This window comes from Platichthys flesus, chromosome 6 (genome assembly GCF_949316205.1).
Source record: "Platichthys flesus chromosome 6, fPlaFle2.1, whole genome shotgun sequence".
Classification (NCBI taxonomy): domain Eukaryota; kingdom Metazoa; phylum Chordata; class Actinopteri; order Pleuronectiformes; family Pleuronectidae; genus Platichthys; species Platichthys flesus.
The window spans coordinates 17,056,054-17,079,652 of record NC_084950.1 but is presented as its reverse complement, the minus strand read 5'-3'; the positions used below and the strand labels follow the sequence as shown (position 1 = coordinate 17,079,652).

The 23,599-nt window shown below is 40.1% G+C and overlaps 4 protein-coding genes across 5 annotated transcripts; 2 read left to right on the top strand and 2 right to left on the bottom strand.

Moving 5' to 3' along the window:
• The first annotated feature begins 3,782 nt into the window (after window positions 1-3,782).
• ldhbb (lactate dehydrogenase Bb) lies at window positions 3,783-9,037 on the top strand. 2 transcript variants are annotated; one of them, XM_062389006.1, is made up of 8 exons: window positions 3,783-3,910; window positions 5,635-5,771; window positions 6,516-6,633; window positions 6,987-7,160; window positions 7,240-7,413; window positions 7,523-7,640; window positions 8,234-8,357; window positions 8,552-9,037. In XM_062389006.1, exons 2-8 carry the CDS (start codon window positions 5,643-5,645, stop codon window positions 8,717-8,719), a joined length of 1,005 nt encoding a protein of 334 aa, XP_062244990.1. In that variant the 5' UTR covers window positions 3,783-3,910; window positions 5,635-5,642; the 3' UTR covers window positions 8,720-9,037. The 2 variants fall into 2 exon arrangements, with proteins under 2 accessions (XP_062244990.1, XP_062244989.1); XM_062389005.1 differs by lacking the exon at window positions 3,783-3,910 and adding an exon at window positions 5,127-5,277.
• A 1,529-nt stretch (window positions 9,038-10,566) lies between these two features.
• Window positions 10,567-12,268, bottom strand: LOC133955074 (spexin prohormone 1-like). The gene is made up of 4 exons (XM_062389725.1): window positions 11,769-12,268; window positions 11,638-11,683; window positions 11,350-11,409; window positions 10,567-10,794 (listed from the first exon to the last, which is right to left on the bottom strand). Exons 1-4 carry the CDS (start codon window positions 11,850-11,852, stop codon window positions 10,622-10,624), a joined length of 363 nt encoding a protein of 120 aa, XP_062245709.1. The 5' UTR covers window positions 11,853-12,268; the 3' UTR covers window positions 10,567-10,621.
• Window positions 12,269-14,396: 2,128 nt separating this feature from the next.
• On the bottom strand, window positions 14,397-18,409 carry golt1bb (golgi transport 1Bb). Its single transcript, XM_062389309.1, has 5 exons — window positions 18,215-18,409; window positions 16,759-16,850; window positions 16,483-16,661; window positions 16,309-16,390; window positions 14,397-14,955 (listed from the first exon to the last, which is right to left on the bottom strand). Exons 1-5 carry the CDS (start codon window positions 18,237-18,239, stop codon window positions 14,917-14,919), a joined length of 417 nt encoding a protein of 138 aa, XP_062245293.1. The 5' UTR covers window positions 18,240-18,409; the 3' UTR covers window positions 14,397-14,916.
• A 459-nt stretch (window positions 18,410-18,868) lies between these two features.
• slc35b4 (solute carrier family 35 member B4) lies at window positions 18,869-23,599 on the top strand. The gene is made up of 10 exons (XM_062389308.1): window positions 18,869-19,277; window positions 20,037-20,150; window positions 20,691-20,793; window positions 20,875-20,924; window positions 21,021-21,102; window positions 21,254-21,314; window positions 22,093-22,202; window positions 22,367-22,442; window positions 22,522-22,597; window positions 23,151-23,599. Exons 1-10 carry the CDS (start codon window positions 19,201-19,203, stop codon window positions 23,398-23,400), a joined length of 999 nt encoding a protein of 332 aa, XP_062245292.1. The 5' UTR covers window positions 18,869-19,200; the 3' UTR covers window positions 23,401-23,599.

The following is a 23,599-nucleotide window of genomic DNA, read 5'->3' as shown; positions in this document are numbered from 1 at the left end:
TTTGGATTTATTGGCCATTTCGGCCATACCACATTTTTACTTTGACGTACTTGTCCTAGGGCTCATCAGATCAGCTTAAAACTTAGGTTAGTGTCATCACAACATTTTATTTCAACAAAATGTGGGAACTATTCAAGACCCAGCAACGATTCTGAACTCTTTTTGTATGTCTCAACAAATAAGCTACCTCATAGACCTTCTGGCCAAGGAGAATGTCAACTTGAGGACAGAGTACAACTGGAGGATCCAACTGAGCAAAGAGTTGGAGGAGCACAAACAAGAGCTGTTTCGACAGAAAAAGCTGAAAAAGAAATGTCAATTAACAGGGGAAAGAAAACAAAGCAATTTGTTTACAAAAGTAAGCAGTTACAAAAGTACAGCAATGCAGAAGCACTCAGCGCCACGAAGATCGCCTGTCAGGTAAACAACACAATCAAGAGGAAGAACAAAAAAGATCTTCAGAAAGATTACGAGGAGCTGACGGTGGCATACATCATCAACCAGGAGAGGTTTAACAATGAGGTTCAGTTGGAGAAGGATAAAAAAAATATTCTCCAAGTAGAGATTGAGAACCTCATAGCATCCTTTGATGATTTCTACCAAAGTCACACAACAAACCAGGAGAAGTTCAACACTGAATTCCAGGAGGAGAAGACTAAAAAGAATCATCTCCAAGAAGAGTTGGAGGATCTCAAAGCTTCTTATCAAATTGTCTGCAAAAGTAACACAACAAACCAGGAGAAGTTCAACACTAAGCTCCAGAAGGAGATGAAGAAGAAGAACGTTCTCCAAGAAGAGCTGGATAATCTCAAAACTTCTCATCACGAGGTCTGCCAAAGTCATATAACCAATCAGGAGAATTTCAACAGCGATCTCCAGGAGGAGAAGATGAAGAAGAACACTCTCCAAGAAGAGCTGGAGATGCTCAAAGCTTCTTATCACAATGTCTTTCAAAGTCATACAACCAACCAGGAGAAGTTAAACACCGAGCTCCTGGAGGAGAAGAAGAAGAAGTACGATCTCCGAGAAGAGCTGGAGAAGCTCAAAGCTTCTCATCACGAGATCTGCCAAAGTCATACAACCATCCAGGAGATGTTCAACACCGAGCTACAGAAGGAGAAGAAGAAGTATGATCTCCAAGAAGAGCTGGAGAATCTCAAAGCTTCTTAACAAATTGTCTGCAAAAGTAACACAGCAAACCAGGAGAATTTCCACACCGAGCTCCAGGAGGAGAAGAGGATGAAGAACTCACTCCAAGAAGAGCTGGAGAATATCAAAGCTTCTTATCATGAGGTCTGCCAAAGTCACACAACTAACCAGGAGAAGTTCAACGCCAAGTTCCAGGAGGAGATGAACAGTCATGTTTTCCTAAAAAATCTGGAGAAGCTTAGGGTTACTTCTGATGAGATCTTCCAAAGATATAAACCTTATGTTTTCCAGAACTGAGCTCACTGAGGAATAATTTCTCTCCAATGTTCTCCCTGATCCCAAACCAAAGGAGATGGGGCTGCCAGAGAAGACAGAGAAACCAAAGAAGGCTTCATTGTGGAAGAGAGTCCGCAACATTGTGGGGTTGTGCTGTAGGGGGAAGAAGTCAGCTGCGCCAACATCCCCCAGCAACTGTACTGACTTTAACTTCTTCACCTGCTGTGGGGAATGTCAAGGTTAATGGAGGTGTAACCTAGGTCTCAAAAAATGTAAGTGTGAAGCAGTGTCAGCTATCAATTACTTTTTGTTTACTAGTTGAAATACTGTTTTGTGTTAAGTGAAAATACAAATTATATTTAAAAGCAACCTGTGTCTCCTGTGTCTTGGAATTCATACATTGGGCCCCAACTGAACCTATATTTTGCACACTGGTTACAGAGGGATTTACAATTTGATTTTCAAAACATCATACAAAATAATAATGTCCTCACAATGATGTTATCGCACCAAATTAAACGATTAAAAAGAAAATGTCTTGCATATGTTGATGTATTTAAGACAAGGTAAGATAAGATGTACCTTAATTTATCCTCCTTAGAGGAAATTTACAAATGACACAGCAGCACAAGAAGGTGTATCAGATACATCCTCCTGCAGAGATGGAGAACGACTCCAGATGTACACATGCAAGAGTCATAGAACCACAGTTTAGGCCTGTGCATGCACCACCAGTTTGGTTCTTGTGGTTTTCCATGTATGCATATGACAGACTCTATATATATATATATATATATATCACATTTTATTCTCTTCCATCGAATGTTCGTGAATATAGATTTTTTTTATCAACATAAACATTTATTAAGTTTACACAGCCATATCCCTTCATGAAAGACATTAATCAGCTGTACACCTGCACACATGATGGAGATCTATACAACCTCAAATACCAACTTTTCGTCATACCGTGTGACCGTGGCGTGGCGTCAAAGTTTGATGAGTCAAAAAAGACGATTGAGCTGCACCTGTAGTATTAGTCACAGATGGCAGTGTGAGACCATTGTTTACCCAAGGCACAAATCTTCTACCCCAGGGCTAAAGAGTTCATTCACACATGTTTAATGTGTTGGATTACACTTACAGATGTTTGACAATTGATGTTGAGAGATAACTTTTGTTCATAATTGAGAGTAAAAGGAGAATCTTTAACATCTACGTTACACGGTGTGACCGTGGTGTGGCTTGACATTTTGATGGTTCGCCAAAAAAGAGGAATATATTATAACTGCAGTGAGCATTGTCCTATCACAACCAAGATTCTGTCTCATGATCGGAGACCAAGCCTGAACAGCGCTATGTGTCAATATTTCCTAAACGTCATAGCGCCACCTACTGATTCGCCATGAAAAAGGAAATACTTTGTTATTGCACTCTGCATTATCGAACCGGCCAAAAATTACTGACCCATGATTACAATCCTGACCTGACCACATCCATATATCAAAATTAGTTCATGGTCAAAGCACCACCTTCTGATCAGTGTGAAAATTAAGTTGTAACATTGTCCAATTGACACAAAATTGCTCACGCGACATCAGAGCGCCTACTTGAACAGACATATTAATCCGTGCGTAATAATGGTGATTGTGCCACCTACTGGCAACAGGAAGTAAACTTTGTTTTACAAATATCATTCCATTTACATAACATTTTCACAGTGTGATATATGCTATTTGATAGCGTTGACCATAATGAGCAATTAGGAGGCAATGATCGACATCGCGTGACGTACGCAGGAAGTGAAGCGTTTATCCTTGCCGCTGTGTGCTAAACGCATGCAACGCGATGCAACGTGGAGACGTGCGCTTGGTCATCGATCGCTCTCTCCACCGACTGCAACAGGCTTGAAATTGCCTGTGCTCAGGCCCATAGTTCTAATTGTTATTATAAAGGCCTTGAGACAGGACCCCACTCTCTTTCCGCAGCTCAGAGGCTCCATGTAGCTCCCGTCTCTGCAGGTGAAGTACTGGAATCATTTTAATGTGAAAATCTTCAGCCAAAACATTGCAGTGGCCTTTTATTGGATCTTTACCAGTGCAGCAGTGTTAAAAATAATCTATACTAATCAATAATAATAATCATAATGGTCATTTATGTTATTGACAAACTTTCTCAATGTGGGCATTACACCTGCATCAATGTGGTACGTGGAACAGTTATTTAAAAGGGAATGCATGTTATTGTTGTTTTTGCCTGCCTGTTGTTGTTGTTGTTGTTGTTGAAAATAGCAGCTGGTGCCTGTTCGAGTGCCAAACTGAGACTTTGTAGGGGATGGAGAGACTTAGTCAAATAAATCCAGCAGACTGCAGCCTGACAGCACAGCAGGGAGAGGAGAGAGGAGCAGGAGGACACACACTCTCAGAGAGAATCCTCCTGAAGCTTCAGAGACACGACAAGAACTCAGCCGGACCCTCGACAACAGGTGAACAACCATGTTTTCATTTTGTGTAGCTTTGAGAAAGCTGACTGAGACGGACTAGTCTTTTTATGGAGAAAGTAAAAGTAAACAGCAGCTGTCTATCTGAGCTCAGATCCCGCTTAACCCACATTAGACTGCAAGTCACATTTGTTTAGTCATCAATAATATATAACAAAATAATAATAATATCCACAATCTGCTGACCATTGTTTTGACAGCGTATTGTGGACAAATTTACCAATACAGTAACAGAACCATCATCTGCATCACTGAGACTAGACACTTTCATGAAATATTGTGTTTGCTCCCTTTTGTATGACACTTTACAGTTAAATATGTGGCTTGATCAGTAAATGCACCTGCTTCCCTCAGTTGTATGTTTATTTTGACCATCATCAAACAGCTGAACGTCTTATCTACTTCGAATGTCTGGGTTCAAGTTCAAGTGCGACTCAACGGGTCTTTGCAGTAAACAAAGATGAGGTCTCTACATATCTGTGTTTCTATACGACATTCATATTATAAGCCAATAATCTTACGACTCTCCTGTTGCTCGACCATTGAGACACTAACCATAAATTCTGCACACTAAAAAGTTGTGGAGGCCAGCGACCCCTCTGTGACCTTGCAGGATAAGCCACCTCATTAACCGCTTGTGTTTACATGCTTGAAGTGTGCAACCCTTTCTCTCAGTAATCCAGTGTCACAGGGCTAATGAATGGACAGGATGAGGGGATTATCCAGATGTCTCTGTGTCTAATGTCTCTGTTGTATTAAAACAATTCTAAATATACAATCAACTCTTATTATTTTTAATTACATTAAATCCGGATTCTGTATCTAATGGTAATATAGTCAAAGTTAAGGCTATTACATGGGATTGTGCTTATTTTAGAGACATAATTATGGTAAATTATTTGATAAATTCCCAATTATCAAAAATAGACATCAACTAGTAGTTGGTCCATATAGACGACATCTAGTTAGGTTAGGGTTGATGTTCATCAGTAGTGCTGGTGCGGCAGATGGAGGCAGCGTTAAGGGATTACAGTAACTCCTTCCACAGTCTGCAGTCACTCAGTCAAGTTTGGCATCCGATTACACGCCACTGCTCCGCTACCCTGTTTTGGGAAGAGAGGGGAGGAGAGGTGAGGAGAGGGAGGAGGGGGGCTCACCGGCTCTGAGTCACATGTGCTGCGTGCTGCAGCTGACCGGAGACCTGCCTCATTCTGGAGCGCACAGACTTGACAGTGTTGTGGATGCAGGGCGCACGCAGCTCTGTGGAAACCCACCGCAGGTGTCCTCTCAGTCTGCCATGCTGATCACATGGTGGTATTTATACCTCGCAGCTCGGAGCATCGCCCAGCAATGCAAGTATAACGCTGGTGTTTCTTTGTCTGGCTGCAGTGGGTCTCTGTTGAAGGTCAACTCTGCAGAAGGAGAAATGTGGGACGGAGCTGTCATGGTGTTTTCCTCTTTTCTTGTAATAAATCTAGATCATGTCTGAGAGGTCATTCATCCATTAGTGCTAATGAGAAAAGTGCTAATATGTGACTCGTCTGCTCTGACTGTGACGTGCTGTATCCTGAATGCAGTATTCATGAAGTTTGTGACGCAGCCTTTTCTTTGGCTGCAGGGATGTGTTCCTCTGTATGAAATGTACACAGACACACACACACACACTGAATGACTGACTCTTGTTTACATCTATCATTTCCATTCCTCAGCTTTTAACATGGCCTCAATTCTGAAGAAGCTCATCACCCCGGTCTTCAGTGGTCCTCCTGAGCCGCCCAGGAATAAAGTGACAGTGGTGGGCGTGGGCCAGGTCGGCATGGCCTGTGCCATCAGCGTCCTGCTCAGGGTAAGAGACCCCCCCACTGGTTCTGCCACCACTCAAATGATACCCTCCAGCCTTCTGCTGTCACAGGTTTGGGTAACAGCCAGAATCATCAGAGGTTGACAGTGGATTACAGATCTCTTGGTGTCTGATCTGGGTTTTAACCCTGCACGGTGCTAACGAAGGTGTGGTGACAGGCAGACTGGAAAGACAGTGATACCAAATCAGTTCAACCCAGCTTCTGTTGTTGACAATAAAATACTGATCTAAACTGATTTTCATAATTTCTATCTAAGTAATGCAAATACAATGGTTCCAGCTATGAAAACTTAATTATATCAGATTGAGGAATCCCTTAACCGAATTTTGAACACTCAGTAGATGTTTATTTATAAAAATCTGGTCACTATTTGCAATGTAACTAGGTAAAGGATTAGGAAAACAGGTAAAAATATATATTTTTTTGGTTTTATATCTTTGATATACTATGAATTTTCATCTAAAAAACACAGCAGAAAGTACATCATATTTTGAATATGATATAATGTGGCCGTAGTGCAGCACATACAGCATATGCAGAGATCTGTAGTTTTAAATGAACAGTGGTTGCGTCATTGGGTCAGGTTCTTTATATATTTAACAACTTGATCTTATGCGTTGATATAACTTCAACCAGTTACGCAAACTGTAAAGAGTGGATGTGTTGCTGGATGAGTTTATAGTTGGGTGAAGCAGAGTCATGCAGCCTCTGGCCTCCTGTGCGTGCAGGAGCTGGCTGATGAGCTGGCCCTGGTGGACGTGATGGAGGACAAGCTGAAGGGGGAGATGATGGACTTGCAGCACGGCAGCCTCTTCCTCAAAACTCCAACAATAGTCGCAGACAAAGGTAAGTTCATATCCAAATCATGCCATTAGTTTAAATCCCGTCAGGTATCGAGTGGCCGCATCTTTGAACCTGTCGCAATTACAAACGGGAATATTTATATTACCCATCATACAAGATTCGCTGATCATCCTAAAACACAAATGATTGGAGTCTGTGAGTGAGCTGCTCGAGCTGTCCATGCCATGGGAGGACCAATAATGTGAATCTGTAGGAGAGTGCAACAAAGGCACAAGTTGAGGCTTGATCAACCTCGGCTGGGTCTCCTGAGTGAGAGCGGCTGATGTTCAAAAGACCTGATGACCTCAGGATACATCAATCACCCTCTTCACCGTCTCTTTCTCCTTCTCGGTCAGATTACTCTGTGACAGCAAACTCCCGCATCGTGGTGGTGACAGCCGGAGTGCGTCAGCAGGAGGGGGAGAGCAGGCTGAACCTCGTCCAGAGGAACGTGAACATCTTCAAGCACATCATCCCCCAGATCGTCCGATACAGCCCCGACTGCATCATCATCGTGGTTTCTAACCCAGGTGCCGTCCACCAAGCGTTTCCTCACTCGTCTTCTGGGTCTCACACAGAGATGATGTTTTAACAGCTCTGTTCAAACAGTGGACGTGCTGACCTACGTGACCTGGAAACTGAGCGGCCTCCCCAAGCACCGCGTCATCGGCAGCGGCACCAACCTGGACTCGGCCCGCTTCCGCTTCCTGATGGCTGACAAACTGGGAATCCATGCCAGCAGCTTCAACGGGTGGATCCTGGGAGAACATGGAGATACTAGTGGTAAGAATTTACAGCTCTAACTTTACCTGTGAGCAAACTAAAGAAAGGAAGAATCCCTGTCATATCTCCAGTCGGGAGAGGAGTGTGATGGTCTGAACATTTGTTGTAGTGCCTGTGTGGAGCGGAACCAACGTAGCCGGAGTCAACCTGCAGATGCTAAACCCTGACATCGGCACCGACTGTGACGAAGAGAACTGGAAGGAGACGCACAAGATGGTGGTGGACAGGTAGAGTTCACTTCATAGAGTCCACTCAGGTGGATCATATTTTCATTAAATATTAACGTGATAATATTGTGACAAAATACCTACATTAAGATGTTTTGATTCAATGTTCTGATGCCTAATTAATTTGTTATTACGATAAGCTCAAATTTAATTGAAACTTGAAATTATCATGAATATAGCACTGTATAGGTTTAGCATTTTATTTTTAATATAGATGCGTTTTCTCCAGTAAAACACAACAATATTTGTCTCAATTCAATCGTATTACACATTAACTTCACTTTTCATCGTCTTATTTTGAATATTGTAATAATAATACATCAAAACATAGGTAAAGTGATCATTAATGATTTGATCCATGTCGTCCCTTGTCATGTGTATAAATTAGCATTAGTATGAAAATCAGGTGGGTGTTCCGAAAAATACAAATTTTAAAATTGCATTTTATATTCATGGATCAACATGAATCCAGTTACAGAGGAAAAAAGCAAAGGTCAATCTGCCTCTGAGTGTTACGGTGTCCTCATATAATTTCAAATCTAACAGTAAAAAGTCAAAATGTATGTGTTAAGTTGTCGCGGTGTGTGTCTCAGTGCTTATGAAGTGATCCGACTGAAGGGTTACACTAACTGGGCCATCGGTCTCAGTGTAGCTGACCTGACAGAGAGCCTCATGAGGAACATGAACAGGATTCATCCAGTCTCCACCATGGTGCAGGTAACACACGTTCACACACTCAATCTGTTTGTCCCACAAGGATTCACTTTTTAATCCCTGAATACATTTTGATTTTAATGCTCATATCAGGTCAATTGATTTAAAATGTTCTTCTAAACCAAAACCCCTTGATCATAAATTGATTATGGTTATATAAAAAACACTCTCACACACAGTGGTGTTTTGATTGACAGGGCATGTATGGAATTGATGATCAGGTGTATCTGAGTCTGCCCTGCGTGCTGAACAGCGGGGGCGTGGCCAGCGTGGTCAACATGACCCTGACAGAAGACGAAGTGGCCCAACTGCAGGACAGTGCCAACACCCTGTGGGACATCCAGAAGGACCTGCAGGACATCTAGATGGCCACCAGGTGGGCGATTTAGCTGCACCTCCCCAGCTGCAAATCAGCAACTTCCACTCTGCAGTTTCATCACCACCTCCAGCACCACCTCCACCCACTGCTCTCTGTGGAGTCCCAGGCGAATGCACAGAGATCCTGATTCAGATCTAGCTGTAGAAGTCAGAGATCGTTCACTGTTGTTCGCTGGAGACAGAACGTGACGTCAGCTGAGTGAAATGTTGCTCGGACTGTTTAGTCCTCGACTGTGTTGCAGCGTTGGGACCATGTGTCACTCATGTTGCTTCGATGTGCAATAAAGTTTGGTAATGCAAGAAAAGCACATGTTGAGTTACTCTGTAAAGGAGCATGTGTTCATACTCTCAATTTCTACTATCTTTATACTTCAACAGTTTTCACTGAAAGAATTTATGTTGGGAAACTGGTTGAAATCCTAATGATCTGAACAAACTTAATTTAGTTGTCGATTCATGCAACTCATCAATTTCAATTCAGGAGAGTTTTTATGTTCTGAAAATAGAGGCCAGATATTTTAAGTTAAATTAACTTTAGTAACACATATATGAGACAAATTCAATTAGATTTTCTGCCTGTTGTTTTCCAATGTGTAAGATTGTAGAGCCTCGAGTTTAAGGTAAGCAGTAAAGAGAAGAAGACTTAATGGGGTTTAAATAAAGAGGCAACAATGGTCTTTTTCAGACATTATCCGGAAAATGTCCAAAGCATTCAGATGAGGGGTTTCAGAGAATTTCAGAGAAACATTTCAGAGAAAACCATTGTATTTTCTACATAACTACATATATTTGTGCAGTTATAAAAGTTTCTTTTATATTTTTGGATTTTAGATTCTGGATGATTTAACATATATTAAAAACCTATTGTTAGAGAATAACCCAGTAGTTTCCAACCTTTGCTTCTGACGCCTAACAAGAATCACATTGTGGGACACATTTCATTTAATATAATTCTGAAAATTCATTCAAAACCTTCTAGTTTATATTCGGTGATCAAATAAATGACATATTGTTCCCATCAACTAGCACAAGGAGTAAGGGTCACTCATTACTCATTAATCAAATCCAACCTCCGGAACTTTTACTTTGAAGGAGAGCTGTCTCGTTGTCCCCCTTCTGGATGTCCTAGTTCAAGTTTAGCTTCTCAGTTTGACTTCCACTTCATGCACAGACCTGGAGAGGGCTCACTACTGCACGAATCTACAACAACAACAAATCCCTGGTTATTATTATTATTCATATATTATTAAATTCTATCCTATTTTAGTTGTTTATGGTTTACCGTGGATGTTCAGGTTAGTGACAGCCTCAGATGAAGTTTCTGAATATTAAAAATTATTTATTTTACATAAAGCCTTTAATTAAAAATGTAAATCTTATACCAGTGATCCAAATTTTAATCTACCTGCCAGTGGTGTAATTTATTTTGTATTTCATTCTGATTGATGTTTAATAGGAATCAGGATGAAGTGTTCAGTTCCCCTGCTGACCTTCGTCTGACCCATTCACGACCGGGTCGAGCTGCTCTGTCTAATAAAACTCAGTGGGCCGACTCCTCCGCTGACCCCCGTGTGGACAATGTGATGATATCTGACTGTTTAGCCTGGTGTTAATCACTGTGCGCTGAGAATCACGTAATTATCGCCTCAAGCTGACAAACTTAAATTTTTCCCTTGACAAGTTGAACCACAGTGAAAGGAGGAAACTCCCTTCACGCTGAACACATACTGTGAATTTCACAGAGGAGAATATAGATAAACACAATCAATTCAACATGGCTCATAATTAAACAATAAAAGCTCACAGGTAAGACAGTTTTATTCATCTAGCACATTTTAATACAATTCAGTTCAGCAACAGTAATGTTTAATGTTCATCTCGGGAATCGTCTAATTTGTGTCCCCCTGAGGAAGAAAAAACGTATATGATGGATGATTGACAGGAAGCGTGTTGGTGATGTCTCTCAGGGTTGGACCTTCTTCCACGGCTCGCTGCAGAAGCTGCAGGAGGACGGACGAGGCCCAAGATATCACCAGTCCATCACCACTCAGTTTGTGAGTCACTGCACAGACACACAACATGGACGTTTGGCAAAGAAACTCTACAATTGAAACATGTGCTGGAGGGAAATAACAAGCAAACATCTAGCCACATATGAGGAAGAGACTATTACTTAAGATCAACCTCATAGTTTCCAATAATAGTTGTGCTGATAAATAAAAGCTGATATTTAATTTAATGAGATAAATATCTAGTAACAAACTGATGAGATTGATGATGTTTTATTCCACTTTCTGACATGGCTCCTTTTATAAAAACTAGTGGATTTAATAATTACTTTATATTTCTATTATAAGCCATTTGTTGCCAGTTATTGTAACATTCCTCCATTACAATATTATTAAAGTCCACCAGTATAGTTTACCTACTTATAAACCCTTTAAAAATCTGACTTACTGGACATCTAACAGGCTTTTAAGAACCAAATATACAGCAACAACTGCTTACACAACTTTTTCCTTTAAATAACTTCCGACTCCAAAACTTTTATTTTTATTTTATTTTTAACATTTTAATCATAGGATAAATGTATGTCTGCGTTACATATTAAACTCACCCGTGAGTGAAGTGTCATCTTTGCCTCGGCTGTTTCGCTGCAGCACTGAGCGATGTCCCTCTGTAAAACACCAACACTGTTTTCTCTCTTTGTGCAGACTTTTCACAGCAGCCATCTTTATCATGTAAACAAATCTGCTACTAATCACACTGATGAGGTTTTCATTTACAAGATGATGTGCTTTAATGAGAGTGATGAGCGACACTTGTATTTACCACCTCATGTCAATATGGCCACTGTGGAAAAAACACTAAAAGCAGAGCAGTTGTGTTGTCAATGTGTTCTTACGTGCTCCTTTCAGATATAAGATGGCCTGTGGAGTCCAGTTCCTCCTCTGGAAAATCAACAACACAGCTTCATCTCACACTGATGCTTCCACACCTTCATTATAAAACCCATAGTCGCGAGCTGCCACTCACCTGTGGAGCCGTCCAGCACTGAGTCACCAACGTCAGCACAAACAACGAGACTATTAGAGACATCGCTGAACTCTGGAACGACATTTGGTTTGATTCAAAAGCAAGCAAATTGTATGAATGATAATAATTTTAAAAAGTGCTACAAACTTATATTTTCCCATCAGTTGAAAACATTTTATTTGTATTTCCCTAATCTATTGTACTTTTTATAAGTTTATTTAATTCTTTGACCAAACAAAACAATATAAATGCAAAGACAAAATCTCAAATCTTGAATGAAAAGAAGCAGAAAGTGGAATAATCTTATGTAATCTGCCACTTTTTCACAAGACATTAACTAACACAGAAAAGAATTCAATAAAATAAAATGAAGTCAACACTAATTAGTATAAACATTGAATAATCGGTTTATGACAAGTGTACACAGATACAGGACATGTCAAGTGTTGATTAACTTACACATGCTGAAACCGATCAAGCAGTTTCCCTGTAGATTTTATGATATTTTATGTATTTGTTGTGATTTATATTATATTTTATGTAAATGCAGCGTTGTTCCATAATATTGTCATTAATCTGTTCACCATCTTCCATGTGTGGGCTCCTAAATATAGCAAACTATTATTTCTGCCCAAAAAATATTTATAGTGTGTAGTAAACCACTTTGAATGTGTAATTGTATATGTACTTAATCATGTGAAATGATCAAAAATACGTATTTTATATTAACCCACTTAACCCACACACACATTGGAAGTTAAATAACACTCAAATCAATTCAGTAAAGGTAATTGAAAAATAGATTTTGGAGAACGTTTATTTTATTTATTTATCTATCATCAAACCTTCCCTGTATATTGCAACTAAAATGGATGGTGCAAACAATAGTTATAAATATAATTTAGACTATCTATGAAGCATCTATATTTTACATTCATTGTGAATATTGGGACTTCAGGTAAAAACATATATATTTTTATATAAATAAAAACAATTAAATTCACATTATAATTCTCACAGACTGTCAAAGTGAAGGAAAATCTTAATTCAACTCTTGTGAATGGAATAAGAAAACAACAACAACCACAATTATTACAACTAATAATAATAAGGATAATAGTAGCTCACCGTTAATTTGCTGTCCCGCCGCCTGCAGTTTGAGTCTTAATGTTTGATTTTTGCTTTGTGCTCTTCTCTTTTCTTTAATAATTAATAATTAATTAATTAATAAGAAGAAGCCCCCTCATCACCAGCGTCAATGATGGGGCTGATGTGTAACTGAATCACGTCACACATTAAACTGTCTTTCAGCTGACAAGGATGACAGGTGCTATTAAAACCGTCACTGCTCATTAACCACACACACATATGAGAGTTTGGAACTTTGAGGTCCCTCATTAGAAGCAGCAGCAGCAGCTTCACTGGGTCACTGTCAACACTGGTGAGAGTTTATGAATGGAGCTGAGGTGATGACAGCCTGTATGTGGCTGGAGACACCTGCAGGACGCCTGAGGCTGGAGATCGGGTAAAAGCTGCAAATGTTTGTGAATTTATTGATGTTTTCTATAAAAACATGCTTGAGTCATTTCTTGTCATCCTGCAAAAGTCACTTTTGCACATCAACTGCACAAGGATTTACGTGAATTCAAAATAAAAGTAGCACTTTACAACACAGCCCAACATTCACAGTCATGGACAGAGAAGAAAATGGACCCTGTAACACTCCAGACCTGGAAATATAATAACTCACTAAAAACTACAAAGCGGTGTGTTTGTAAGTTTGTAAGCTAACTCTCATTTGTCCGTCTGTCTGACATTTAGCAGGATTAGTAAAAAACTACTGAACCTATTTCCAAGTCATTTTGTGGAGGGGTGGGACATGACCCACTACGTTTTGGAGCAGATCTTTGACATGAGTGTTAGTGTTGGCAAAGGTTTGCAAAAAAACTTATTTTGCATCTGTTTGGAGATCTTTTCTGATGCCTCTCTGTTGTCATCCTGGGTTTTCTTTGTCGATCATTTGTGTCTCATTTTGGTTAATCTTTGTAATAGTTGTGCATCTGTCTGCAGTCATTGTGTCTCCCTCTGTGATATTATCACTATCTCTTTGGGCAGGTGACCAGTGGTCCCCCAACCGATATGGATTTATGGGGGCTCTTGCGGATAGTAAGGAGTAAAAATAAGTCTGATACCAATATTTAGGGGGATGTAGAATACCAAAAAATATTCCAAAGTTGTTGTATTTTACAGTTTAACCATAAAGTATATAATTGATATTTTTTAATGAGAATGAAATAAAAAACACACATATAGAACATTAACTATCTGTTTCTGTGGAAATAAGAACTATATTTTAACTTTTGAGTATTTCTGTGTATTCGTTTATGGCACATTACGTCACACTGCTCTCAGCCAATAGCGTTCAGGCTCTGATCCTCACACATTGTGTATTTCAAGGACACAACACTTTGAAACAAAGAAATGAAAAAATGTTTTCACAGCCTTGTCCTATTGTTTAATAGTTAAGGAGTAAAAAAGGTAAAAAAGATGCACATTAATTACAGTCTAGTGTAATAAATTATCCCTGGTGACATATTTAAAACTGTGAGAACAAAAAAAACATAAAAGAATGTATGAAAGTCAATTTATTTCAAGTTTGCATTTACAAAAGTAACAGTTCAACATCTCCACAACAAGCTTCTTCTACCTTTAACCAACCTCAGTGACATTTAGCTTCACCTCAGGATAATGTACAAAATACCAGTAACACTTGATAGAAAAAAAGCTCTCAGTGAGTTTTTCAGGCACGATCTGCAGGAGTGGCTGCTGTAAAAGGCCCCAGACTCTCTGGGAGTTGATCCAGTGGTCCCACATTTTCAGTCCATAAATATCAAGATTGAACTGATACAAAAAAAGGGAGACCTGCTTCCAACCTTTAAAATAAGAAATCTGTCGTGGTAACTTAGTCCAAAACTGTTTCCATCTGACAGACGAAACTTCACGTCAGTCAAATGTCCGCATACGAACTTTGTGCAGAAAAAAAAATGATGATTCACAGTCATGGAGTGGCAATGACCAAAATATACAGTAACTGTTAGAAGCTATGATAAATACTTAAAACTCTCCTCCAACAGGAAACAACCCACTGTTATACCATCGTGTTGCTCTCACCAATTTTATCCACCAGCTGAAAATGAAAAAGACAAAACAGGGTTAGTTGTAGGCCACAGAAAAAAAAACACACACAACATACTGATGTAGATACACTGTATATTTTTTAATAATAATATAAATGCAATGCAAAACTCTATATGCACTAACTTTCTAATAGATATAATAACCCCTTCCAAGGAGGATATGTTGTCACCTCTGTCTGTTTGCTTTTTTGTTGCTCACATTCTCAACAGGATTACAACAAAATGACTTAACAGATTTCCATGAAACTTGGTGGGAGGATGGGACATGGGCCAGGAACAAACTCCTTCAATGTCTCTAAACATTACGAGACAGGGTGTTTTTGAAATGTTCTCACTTTACCCAGGGAATAAATCTTGGATCGTACAGTAGTGTAAAACAAACCACTCTACTTCTCCTTTAGTTTACAATTGTTTTGTAGAGACTTGGTTCTGAAACACTAAATGCTAGGGGGGGGGGGGTTCATTTAAAACCAAAACCACCTGATGGGATGGAGGTCTGAGGATTTCTTTTTTGTGAAACACTCGTCAGAAAGACTTACATAAGAAATAAAGGGATTATTAAACAGATGTTGACGGGATCATGAGATGAGATAAAGGTTTTCTCTGAAGAGACGAAGGATTTGTAAAATATCTGCTGTGCTGAGACCAGTACAGTGTGTCCCAGTGTATCACATTCAATACAGAGCTACACTGAGTGAATCATGTTGAACACTGACTGTCTTTATGAACCTGTAAAGGCCTCACACACTAACAGATTCAGAGGAGAATCCCAGGAGGCCGGGTTCACAGCAACAGAGACGCTGATAATAATCAGAAGAGAACAATATTCACTTTTAAAGTGAATATTTAATCAATGTGAAATTACTGTAACTAAAATAAAGTATGGTTAATTTCAAGCAATTTTTCTTGTCAGTGTGGTATTAAATCAATAATAAAGCTATTGGTCTTTCCTGTTTATGTGTTTTATTGTTTTGATAACTGTTCCAGTTCTTTTACAAACATATAGTTAACTTAATAGAGTTTTGAATTTGGGCTCCAATAAAACAAGATGCATCACATCAAACTGCGAGAAAATTGAAATTTCTATGTTCTGATATTGTATAGAATCAATTCATCAAAAGAATAGACCCAATGATCTAACAATGAAAATAACCCTTAGTTTCTACCCCAAAAAAAATGTATCACTCAGCTCAGGATTTAACTTTCACACATATCCTTTAACTACATAGACAACTCAGAGATATAGACTAAACAGTATTTGTGATAAATCCTCAAAACAGTGAATCTCAAATAGTTGAAATGTATGTTCAGTTTTCTTGGTTTATGGTGGACGTGATACTCACAGAACTGATCCCAGGTAGACTGAGCAATGAGCCGATCACAGGAACTCGTCTGATGAAGCCCACTGCCACCGGGAAGAACCCCCTGTGACACAGAATGGGGGGAGAGGTGAATCAGTTCAAGTTCATTCAAGAATATGATGACAGTGAGTTTGTTTTCTTTCTGCAACAGCTGACCTGAACAAGAGGAAGAACCCATAGATCTCCAGAATGACTCCAATGATCGGCCAGCCGATCAGAACCACCAACACTCCTCCCAGGAAGAAGCTGGTGGCTTTAAATTTGTGTCTCTGGAAGAAAAATCTGAACGTGCGTTCCAGGCCGATGACGAAGGACAGACCAGAGACGAACAAAATCTGTACAACAAACACAGAGAACATCACAGGTCAAGACATCTTTCTGTCAACACAAGGGACATCTTTGACAGTGTGTTGACATCAGTGATCAACTCACGTTTCCAATGGCGAGGAGAGCTTTATCAAAAAACAGCATCATCCCGAAGAAGAGGAAAAACACGCCAAACCCTGTCAGCCCCATCCCGATCTCTGGAGACGTTAGGAGACAAAGGACTTGTTGGTGTGTGCACATGGTTATATCACATATCATACATTAGTATTATCAAAACAAAAATGTGTTCTTCTGTAGACAAAGCCACAGCTGTGGAGTATAACAAAGAGCACAACAGTGACAGTTCTCAAACAATGACTAACAGAACCCTGTGCAAAACATGGAGTAAATATTAGTCTCTATAGAACTTAATGAGTAAAATATAATTGAAACTAATGATTTAACGAATTAGCAGTTAGTCAATTGATGATTTCTTTCAATTAATCAATTAATGCATGTCCTCTGATTGATCATTTTGTGAGCTCTGCAGTATGGAGGTCCCTTTGATACATGCACTGGACCTAATGTGAATCTGAATCAGCTGTCAATCATGATGTTTCACCCGGTATTCATAGCCTCAAATCAATAATTAAAACCAAACTTGTCATAAACAAGCACCTGAACGAACATCTTTGTGATAACAACTATCTAAAGCAACAGAAACTATCTTGGAGAAAAATGTATTTGACTAGGACTTTTCTGCTTGGCCCAGGTTTCATCCACTAACATGGAGGATTTATGACCTGTTCTGCAGCCAGCCACCAGGGGTCAATCAAGATGTAATGGCTTCATTTTTGGAGAGCTGTCATGTTGTCCATCTATACTTCCAGTCTATTGGTCATAGTTACTTAATAACCCGAGTTTGAATCTTTTTGTAGTAATATTGCTTGATTTTTGAGTAATGGGGAGTAATGGAATATCTTTGTATATGTTTTGTGTATCTTTGAAGTAATTGAGCTTCTTTTTTTTCCGTTGTTTAATTAACTTTCTAATAAGAAAGGTTCACTTCAGAGAGTAGCTCAAGCACTGAGGCCCCTGACCCTGTGGGCCCCTGTGCCCCTCCAGTAATCCTTCCATGGTCAGGACCATTGTGTATTTATGAACAGAGTTTTATTGAATGAATGAGCTGAATAAAAATTAGGAGCCTATATGAAGAGTATAATGGAAATTATATAGATAATAATATAATGTACTAATGAAAATATAATGTATTAAAGAAAATGTAACTTAGTAATAAAAAATATGATAATAACCAAATTATGAAAACATAATAAAAATACAAAAATATAAGGTCATAATGAAAGCATATAAAGTAAAATATGTAAAATAACAGTGAAAAAATATAACGTGAAACATATATGCGTTATCCCTACTTTATTTGGTTTGAACAAGTTGCAATGACGTATGGCACATTACGTCACACTGCTTTTAGCCAATAGCGTTTAGGCTCTGATCCTCACACATGAACCGGATTGAAAAGGTTTGAGAAACAAAGCAGAGAAACAGCACAAGCGGAACTTACTCTGAGAGTCCGTGAGAGAGATCATGGTGACGTCCGCTGGAGAAACCACCAAAGCACTCGGAACTCAGCGGATCAAAGCCGCGGATTTGAACGTTGAGGCTCAGGATAGTGATGATGCCTCCGCAGCAGTGGACCAGCGGTTTGTGCCACAGACACGTCCTCCACAGCCACGTCTTTACGCCGGCCGCCAAAGATCGTCTATGTAGGGAAGCTGCTTGTCCTAAAGCCTGCGCTCGTGTTTGTGCGCCTCATGCAAAAATAACTTTAATATCGTTTAATTAATTGGTTTCCATTTATTTTCAAATTTCTTAGAATTGAATTTTAAGGAGATTTCATTCATTTATTTGATAAAGCAAGTCAATAGTTAAACGGGTACAGCCCATCATTTTGAGCCATTTCCTGCTCCTTCGGCTGGTGCTTGTAAATTCAGGCGGTGATATGGAAGACGATACATGACTTAAGTATAAATAAATAAGCGATAAATAAATACATGAAGAAATGCATAAACAACTGCATAAATAAATACATAAATAAATGAATGTCTGAAATATATTTCCACATTTATTTATTAATAAATATGTGATGTATCGTCCTCCATAGAGTGAGACCTCTTCGTCTTGAAAACCTCTCTACCGATGACGCAGCACGTCACGCACGCGGCTGCGCAGTGAGTGGGTTGCTCTCAACTCATTCATTTATTCTCCTTCTCATTTATTTCCCACTGATGTTTACTCCTGCTGACCTCTGCCTTCTATTCGCTATCCAGGCAATATACGACCAGGACAGTACGGACTCCTTTCACATTGATGCCACAGACGAACTACAACTCCCATGAGCGCCCGCGGTAACTTAGAGCACCATCTCGCATTCGGAAGTGGAGTTGTTGAGGAAGCAGGAAACATCACACTCCGCAGGTCGTCTGCAGCAATGCACCGATCGCCCAGCGCTTCATAAAGGGACGCGTCTTCTCTCTGCGGCGGGTCACCATGGCCCCATTGTTGGCCATCGCCCTGGTGTTTGTCGGGTGCTGCAGCAACGTGGTGTCTCTGGAGCTGCTCGTCAGGTCCGTGACAAACTTCTGATCTCTGCACCGCCGTCATGTCGTTCTCACCTGTGTTCGTCTGCGCTCCAGCCTGCAGCCTCCGCACCGCTGAGGATCCTGTGAGGTGTTTACCTGTGCACTAGGCGCAGAGCAGCCTCGTCATGCTTCTGAGCTTGTGTAACCGGTTTGCATGTTTAGAGTCTGACGAGAGTCTAAATAATAATCGGTGTTTATCTCAGGAGTATTTTTACTACAAGTCATGTGTGAGAAAGTTTCCCTGATGACTTCCAATAGGTCAGACTGTTTATAGAGTTAATCAGGCACTCGCATTGAGATCAGGATCTCTTTTCCAAGAGAGGCCTGAGAAACATTCACAACTAGCAACAAACTATTAATCACCAGCAATAACAAAACAATACTATATAAATAAATGATTACAAAAAGCTCAGAGACATTTCCAATCAAATAAGTTTACAAATCAGAAAATGTTGCCCTATATGAATATTAAAAATTCCCAACCACAATTCTTTGTTGAAATGTTGAAATCTTTCCACATAGATTCAAACCTAGATTTCAGTCCTTGTATCAAGAGGGATCATCTCATTGTGGTTCAGAGTTTGTTCTGGAGCAGTAGATAGTTGTATTTTCATTGATTAGGGTTATTTAAATGATTGTAAAACTCCTCAGTAATCCTATTACAACAGGAGTCCAGACAGTAACTAAACAACATATTACAAGTATTAATCTGTTCTTGTTGTTTTCTTCTTCTATATTCTTCAGACAGTTTCCGGGATGCGGCAACATCGTCACCTTCGCTCAGTTTCTGTTCATCGCGTTGGAAGGCTTCATCTTCCATTCCAACTTCGGGAGGAAGAAACCCACCATCCCTATTAGGTGATTGGTCGACTTTTTCCAGAGGGGCCAGATGTGTGGCCCAATCAGCAGCGATGTTGTATTTAAACCATGCTGTGTTAAAAAGGCAGTGCACACAATGGATGCTAAAGTTCTCTACAAATGAAGCAGCTGCTGCTTCATGTTCACATCAGTTTAAGATGTTAAAGGCAGCTATTGAAGATGTCACCAGTAGAGATTCACACATGCACTGAAGTCTGGAGATCCTCCACAGTTTCTCCAGAGGAGGTGAATGAATTTCAAATGAGCCTCCGGAGTGTCTGCAGACTTTCTCTGTCTTGCCCCCTGAAGAAGCTGAGCCACACACGTAGAGGACACCGACAGAGATGCCAAGAGAGCTCGTGGTGATAAGAGTCAGTGTCGGTGTGCTGTCCACAAAATCACTTTTACATACGCAAATAAAAACCTCTAACATACAAGAGGAAAAGGGTTCAACTGAAAAACAGATGTCTCCTTTAAATTTACCGTTGTAGAAAAGATGAACAGACATTAACACAAACCTCTTATTCCTGTGTTTTCCAGGAACTACGTGATCATGGTGACAATGTTCTTCACCGTCAGCGTGATCAACAACTACGCCCTCAACTTCAACATCGCCATGCCACTGCACATGATCTTCAGATCGGTATGAGCTCCTTCCTTTCTCCTTCACCTCTCACACAAACCCCACCCATCCCGGTCTGACCTGCTGCTTGTTTCTCCGCAGGGATCACTCATCGCCAACATGATCCTGGGGATAATCATCCTGAAGAAAAGGTATCAATGTCTCCTCTGACGCTCGTCTGCACCCTCGCCGTGCACCCCCATGTAGATGTGTTGCAGTGATTTGTGTCCCACCTTGTCTCTCTGCAGGTACTCGGCCAGTAAATATCTGTCTATAGTTTTAATTTCGGCTGGAATATTCATCTGCACCATCATGTCTGCCAGACAAGTGGTGAGTCCTCTGCAGTCCCTGGCTATTATGCAATATGATGCTTCAACACAATATAAAGTTTTCTCTCTGAACAGCCAAGTCTTGACCTTCAACTTTTATTACTACTACTACTACTACTACGTTTTGTGACTTTTTGTTTTTTCTCCTGCAGAATGTGGCCACTGAGGGATCTGAAGATCAGGGATTTTACACCTTTGTGCGCTGGCTCATAGGTCAGTTGTGGTTCAGAAAATTGGATTTTATTGGGTTTAGGGATTATGATGATGATTTCCATCTATTTAGCTATTGAGGTATGCGGTTTAATTTTTTATTTGATTTATCAGTTAATTGTTCAGTTGATAAATTGCCAGAAATGGTTAAAATGTTTTATTTACAATATCATAAAAGAGAGAAAAATCCACACATCTGCATGACGAGGAAGCTGGAACCCATGAAAACGTGGTAATTGATAAATGATTAATCTGAATTATTGCTAGTTATTATTGATTGACTCATCCAAACAGTTGCTCTCAGCTCTTTTTGATCTCAACTACACTACACACAGAGTCGTGTCTCTATGGCATCAGAGGACACAACATTGATTTACATTGATTTCCTCAAGACCTGAGATTTACAATATGGGGACTTCATTTTTGTCCCCGTAATGAAGACAAGTCTCCATAATGTGACCCCACAACAAGAGGAATACTCAGACCACACACATACACATGTCAAACAATTTCCCAAGAAGCAAAACCAAAGTTTTTCTTTTTAATTTCTGTTCTTTGGCGGCATAGTGGTGCAGTGGTTGCCGCTCTCACCTCACAACTAGAAGAGTCTGAGTCAGGGTCTTTCTTTAGGAGTTAGCATTTTCTCCACATACCTGGATTTCCAACACAAGCAGGTTGGACTGATTAGCGACTCCAAAATCCCCCATAGGCAACAAGGACTTTCTCTCCCACGATCCTCCAAGAATAAGCGGTGTTGCTAATGGACGGATTTCTGTTCTAGGTATCGCCATGTTGACCTTTGCTCTCCTGATGTCTGCGAGGATGGGTATTTTCCAGGAGACACTGTACAAGCAGTATGGGAAACATTCCAAAGAGGCTCTCTTCTATAATGTGAGTTTTCTCTTGCTAGGACACGCAGGACGGGCACAACACATTGAAATGCCAGCAGGGAAACTTCAAGCTTCTTTTGAGCCTCATTCTCCCACTGAGTGAATACCTGGTATTATTCGGATGCAGGTTGATTAATGTAAATGTCTATTTCTTGTCTCTTTCAGCACTTCCTCCCTCTGCCGGGCTTCCTCCTCCTCTCCACAGACATCTACCAACACTGCATCCACTTCAGTCAGAGCGGTGAGTCGGGGGGGAAACGCTTATGTTTGTGACTTTTTCTCATCTCACACTGATGTAAATAAACATCTCCTCTCTGCAGCTCCTGCCGTGGTTCCTGTGGTCGGAGTGTCTGTGCCAATAATGTGGCTCTACCTGCTGATCAACGTCATCACGCAGTATCCTGACAAAAAAAAAAGCTCATGTTACTGTCCACATGTCCGTCATTAAGTCCAACTGAGTGTTAGGGGTCAAAGTGAAAAGCAAATCTGATATCTTTGTGATATTTAGGTTGTAATTTTACGAGACAAAGTGATCATATTATGAAGATAAATTCATTATCTCCATCCCTCCAACAAGTTCCATGGAAATCCAGTGAAAACACTAAATATACTGTATATATTGTGTAAAATAGAGGAAAAAACATGCTCTAAACTAGAGAAATACTACAATTTGCTTTTTTAAAGTACTGAAAGCAGATCATTTTGTTTTCCCCACTGAAAAAAGACAATATTGTGTCACAAGCCAAAATAGCTCAAGAACCACAGCTCTATTGTGGATAACATCACAATGTATTTGTTACATTATTTAAGATTGAAGATTGCACAACATTTACATTTAGATTAACACTTCATAGATGTGTCCATACACTCAAAAACCATCATGTTAATGTGACACCAACACAAGAATTCTGATGACAGTCTTGTTACAGACCTTAACCAGCGTCTCCAGGTACGTGTGCATCCGTGGGGTTTTCGTCCTGACCACCGAGTGCGCCTCGCTGACCGTCACTCTGGTGGTGACACTGAGGAAGTTCCTCAGCCTCATCTTCTCCATCATGTACTTCCAAAACCCCTTCACCACCTGGCACTGGGTGGGCACCGGCGTGGTCTTCGTGGGCACGCTGATGTACACGGAGGTGTGGAGCAGCGTGCGGTCCGCTCTGCGTGGACCAAGCGTCAAGGAGAAGAAGGCGGAGTGAAGACAAAACTACTTGAAATACAGCCACTGTGTTGGACTCTCAGATTGTTTGGGCTCAGCGACCCGGCAGCAGTTTTTTATAAAGCTATGTCAATCGTTTTTGGTTATAGTAAAGCTCACACGCACAAAAACATACAGCAGGTTAATGGCTGGGGATATTCTGTATATTGGTTATTAAAATGACATGAAAAGACAAAAAA

Bases quoted from the DNA above. Each gene is read 5' to 3' on its own strand.
- ldhbb (XM_062389005.1), top strand. From the start codon at position 5,223: ATGCTGATCACATGGTGGTATTTATACCTCGCAGCTCGGAGCATCGCC. The intron at 5,278-5,634 runs GCAAGTATAACG...TCCATTCCTCAG, and splicing joins TCGGAGCATCGCCCAGCAAT to CTTTTAACATGGCCTCAATT. The intron at 6,634-6,986 runs GTAAGTTCATAT...CTTCTCGGTCAG, and splicing joins AACAATAGTCGCAGACAAAG to ATTACTCTGTGACAGCAAAC.
- LOC133955074 (XM_062389725.1), bottom strand. From the start codon at position 11,852: ATGTCGTTCCAGAGTTCAGCGATGTCTCTAATAGTCTCGTTGTTTGTG. The intron at 11,410-11,637 runs GTAAGAACACAT...GGTGTTTTACAG, and splicing joins CTTATATCTGAAAGGAGCAC to AGGGACATCGCTCAGTGCTG. The intron at 10,795-11,349 runs GTGAGTTTAATA...GTGTCTGTGCAG, and splicing joins AGATGACACTTCACTCACGG to TGACTCACAAACTGAGTGGT.
- golt1bb (XM_062389309.1), bottom strand. From the start codon at position 18,239: ATGATCTCTCTCACGGACTCTCAGA. The intron at 16,662-16,758 runs GTGAGTTGATCA...TTTGTTGTACAG, and splicing joins CTCTCCTCGCCATTGGAAAC to ATTTTGTTCGTCTCTGGTCT. The intron at 16,391-16,482 runs GTCAGCTGTTGC...TCTGTGTCACAG, and splicing joins GGGTTCTTCCTCTTGTTCAG to GGGGTTCTTCCCGGTGGCAG.
- slc35b4 (XM_062389308.1), top strand. From the start codon at position 19,201: ATGGCCCCATTGTTGGCCATCGCCCTGGTGTTTGTCGGGTGCTGCAGC. The intron at 20,151-20,690 runs GTGATTGGTCGA...TGTGTTTTCCAG, and splicing joins AAACCCACCATCCCTATTAG to GAACTACGTGATCATGGTGA. The intron at 21,315-22,092 runs GTCAGTTGTGGT...TTTCTGTTCTAG, and splicing joins CTTTGTGCGCTGGCTCATAG to GTATCGCCATGTTGACCTTT.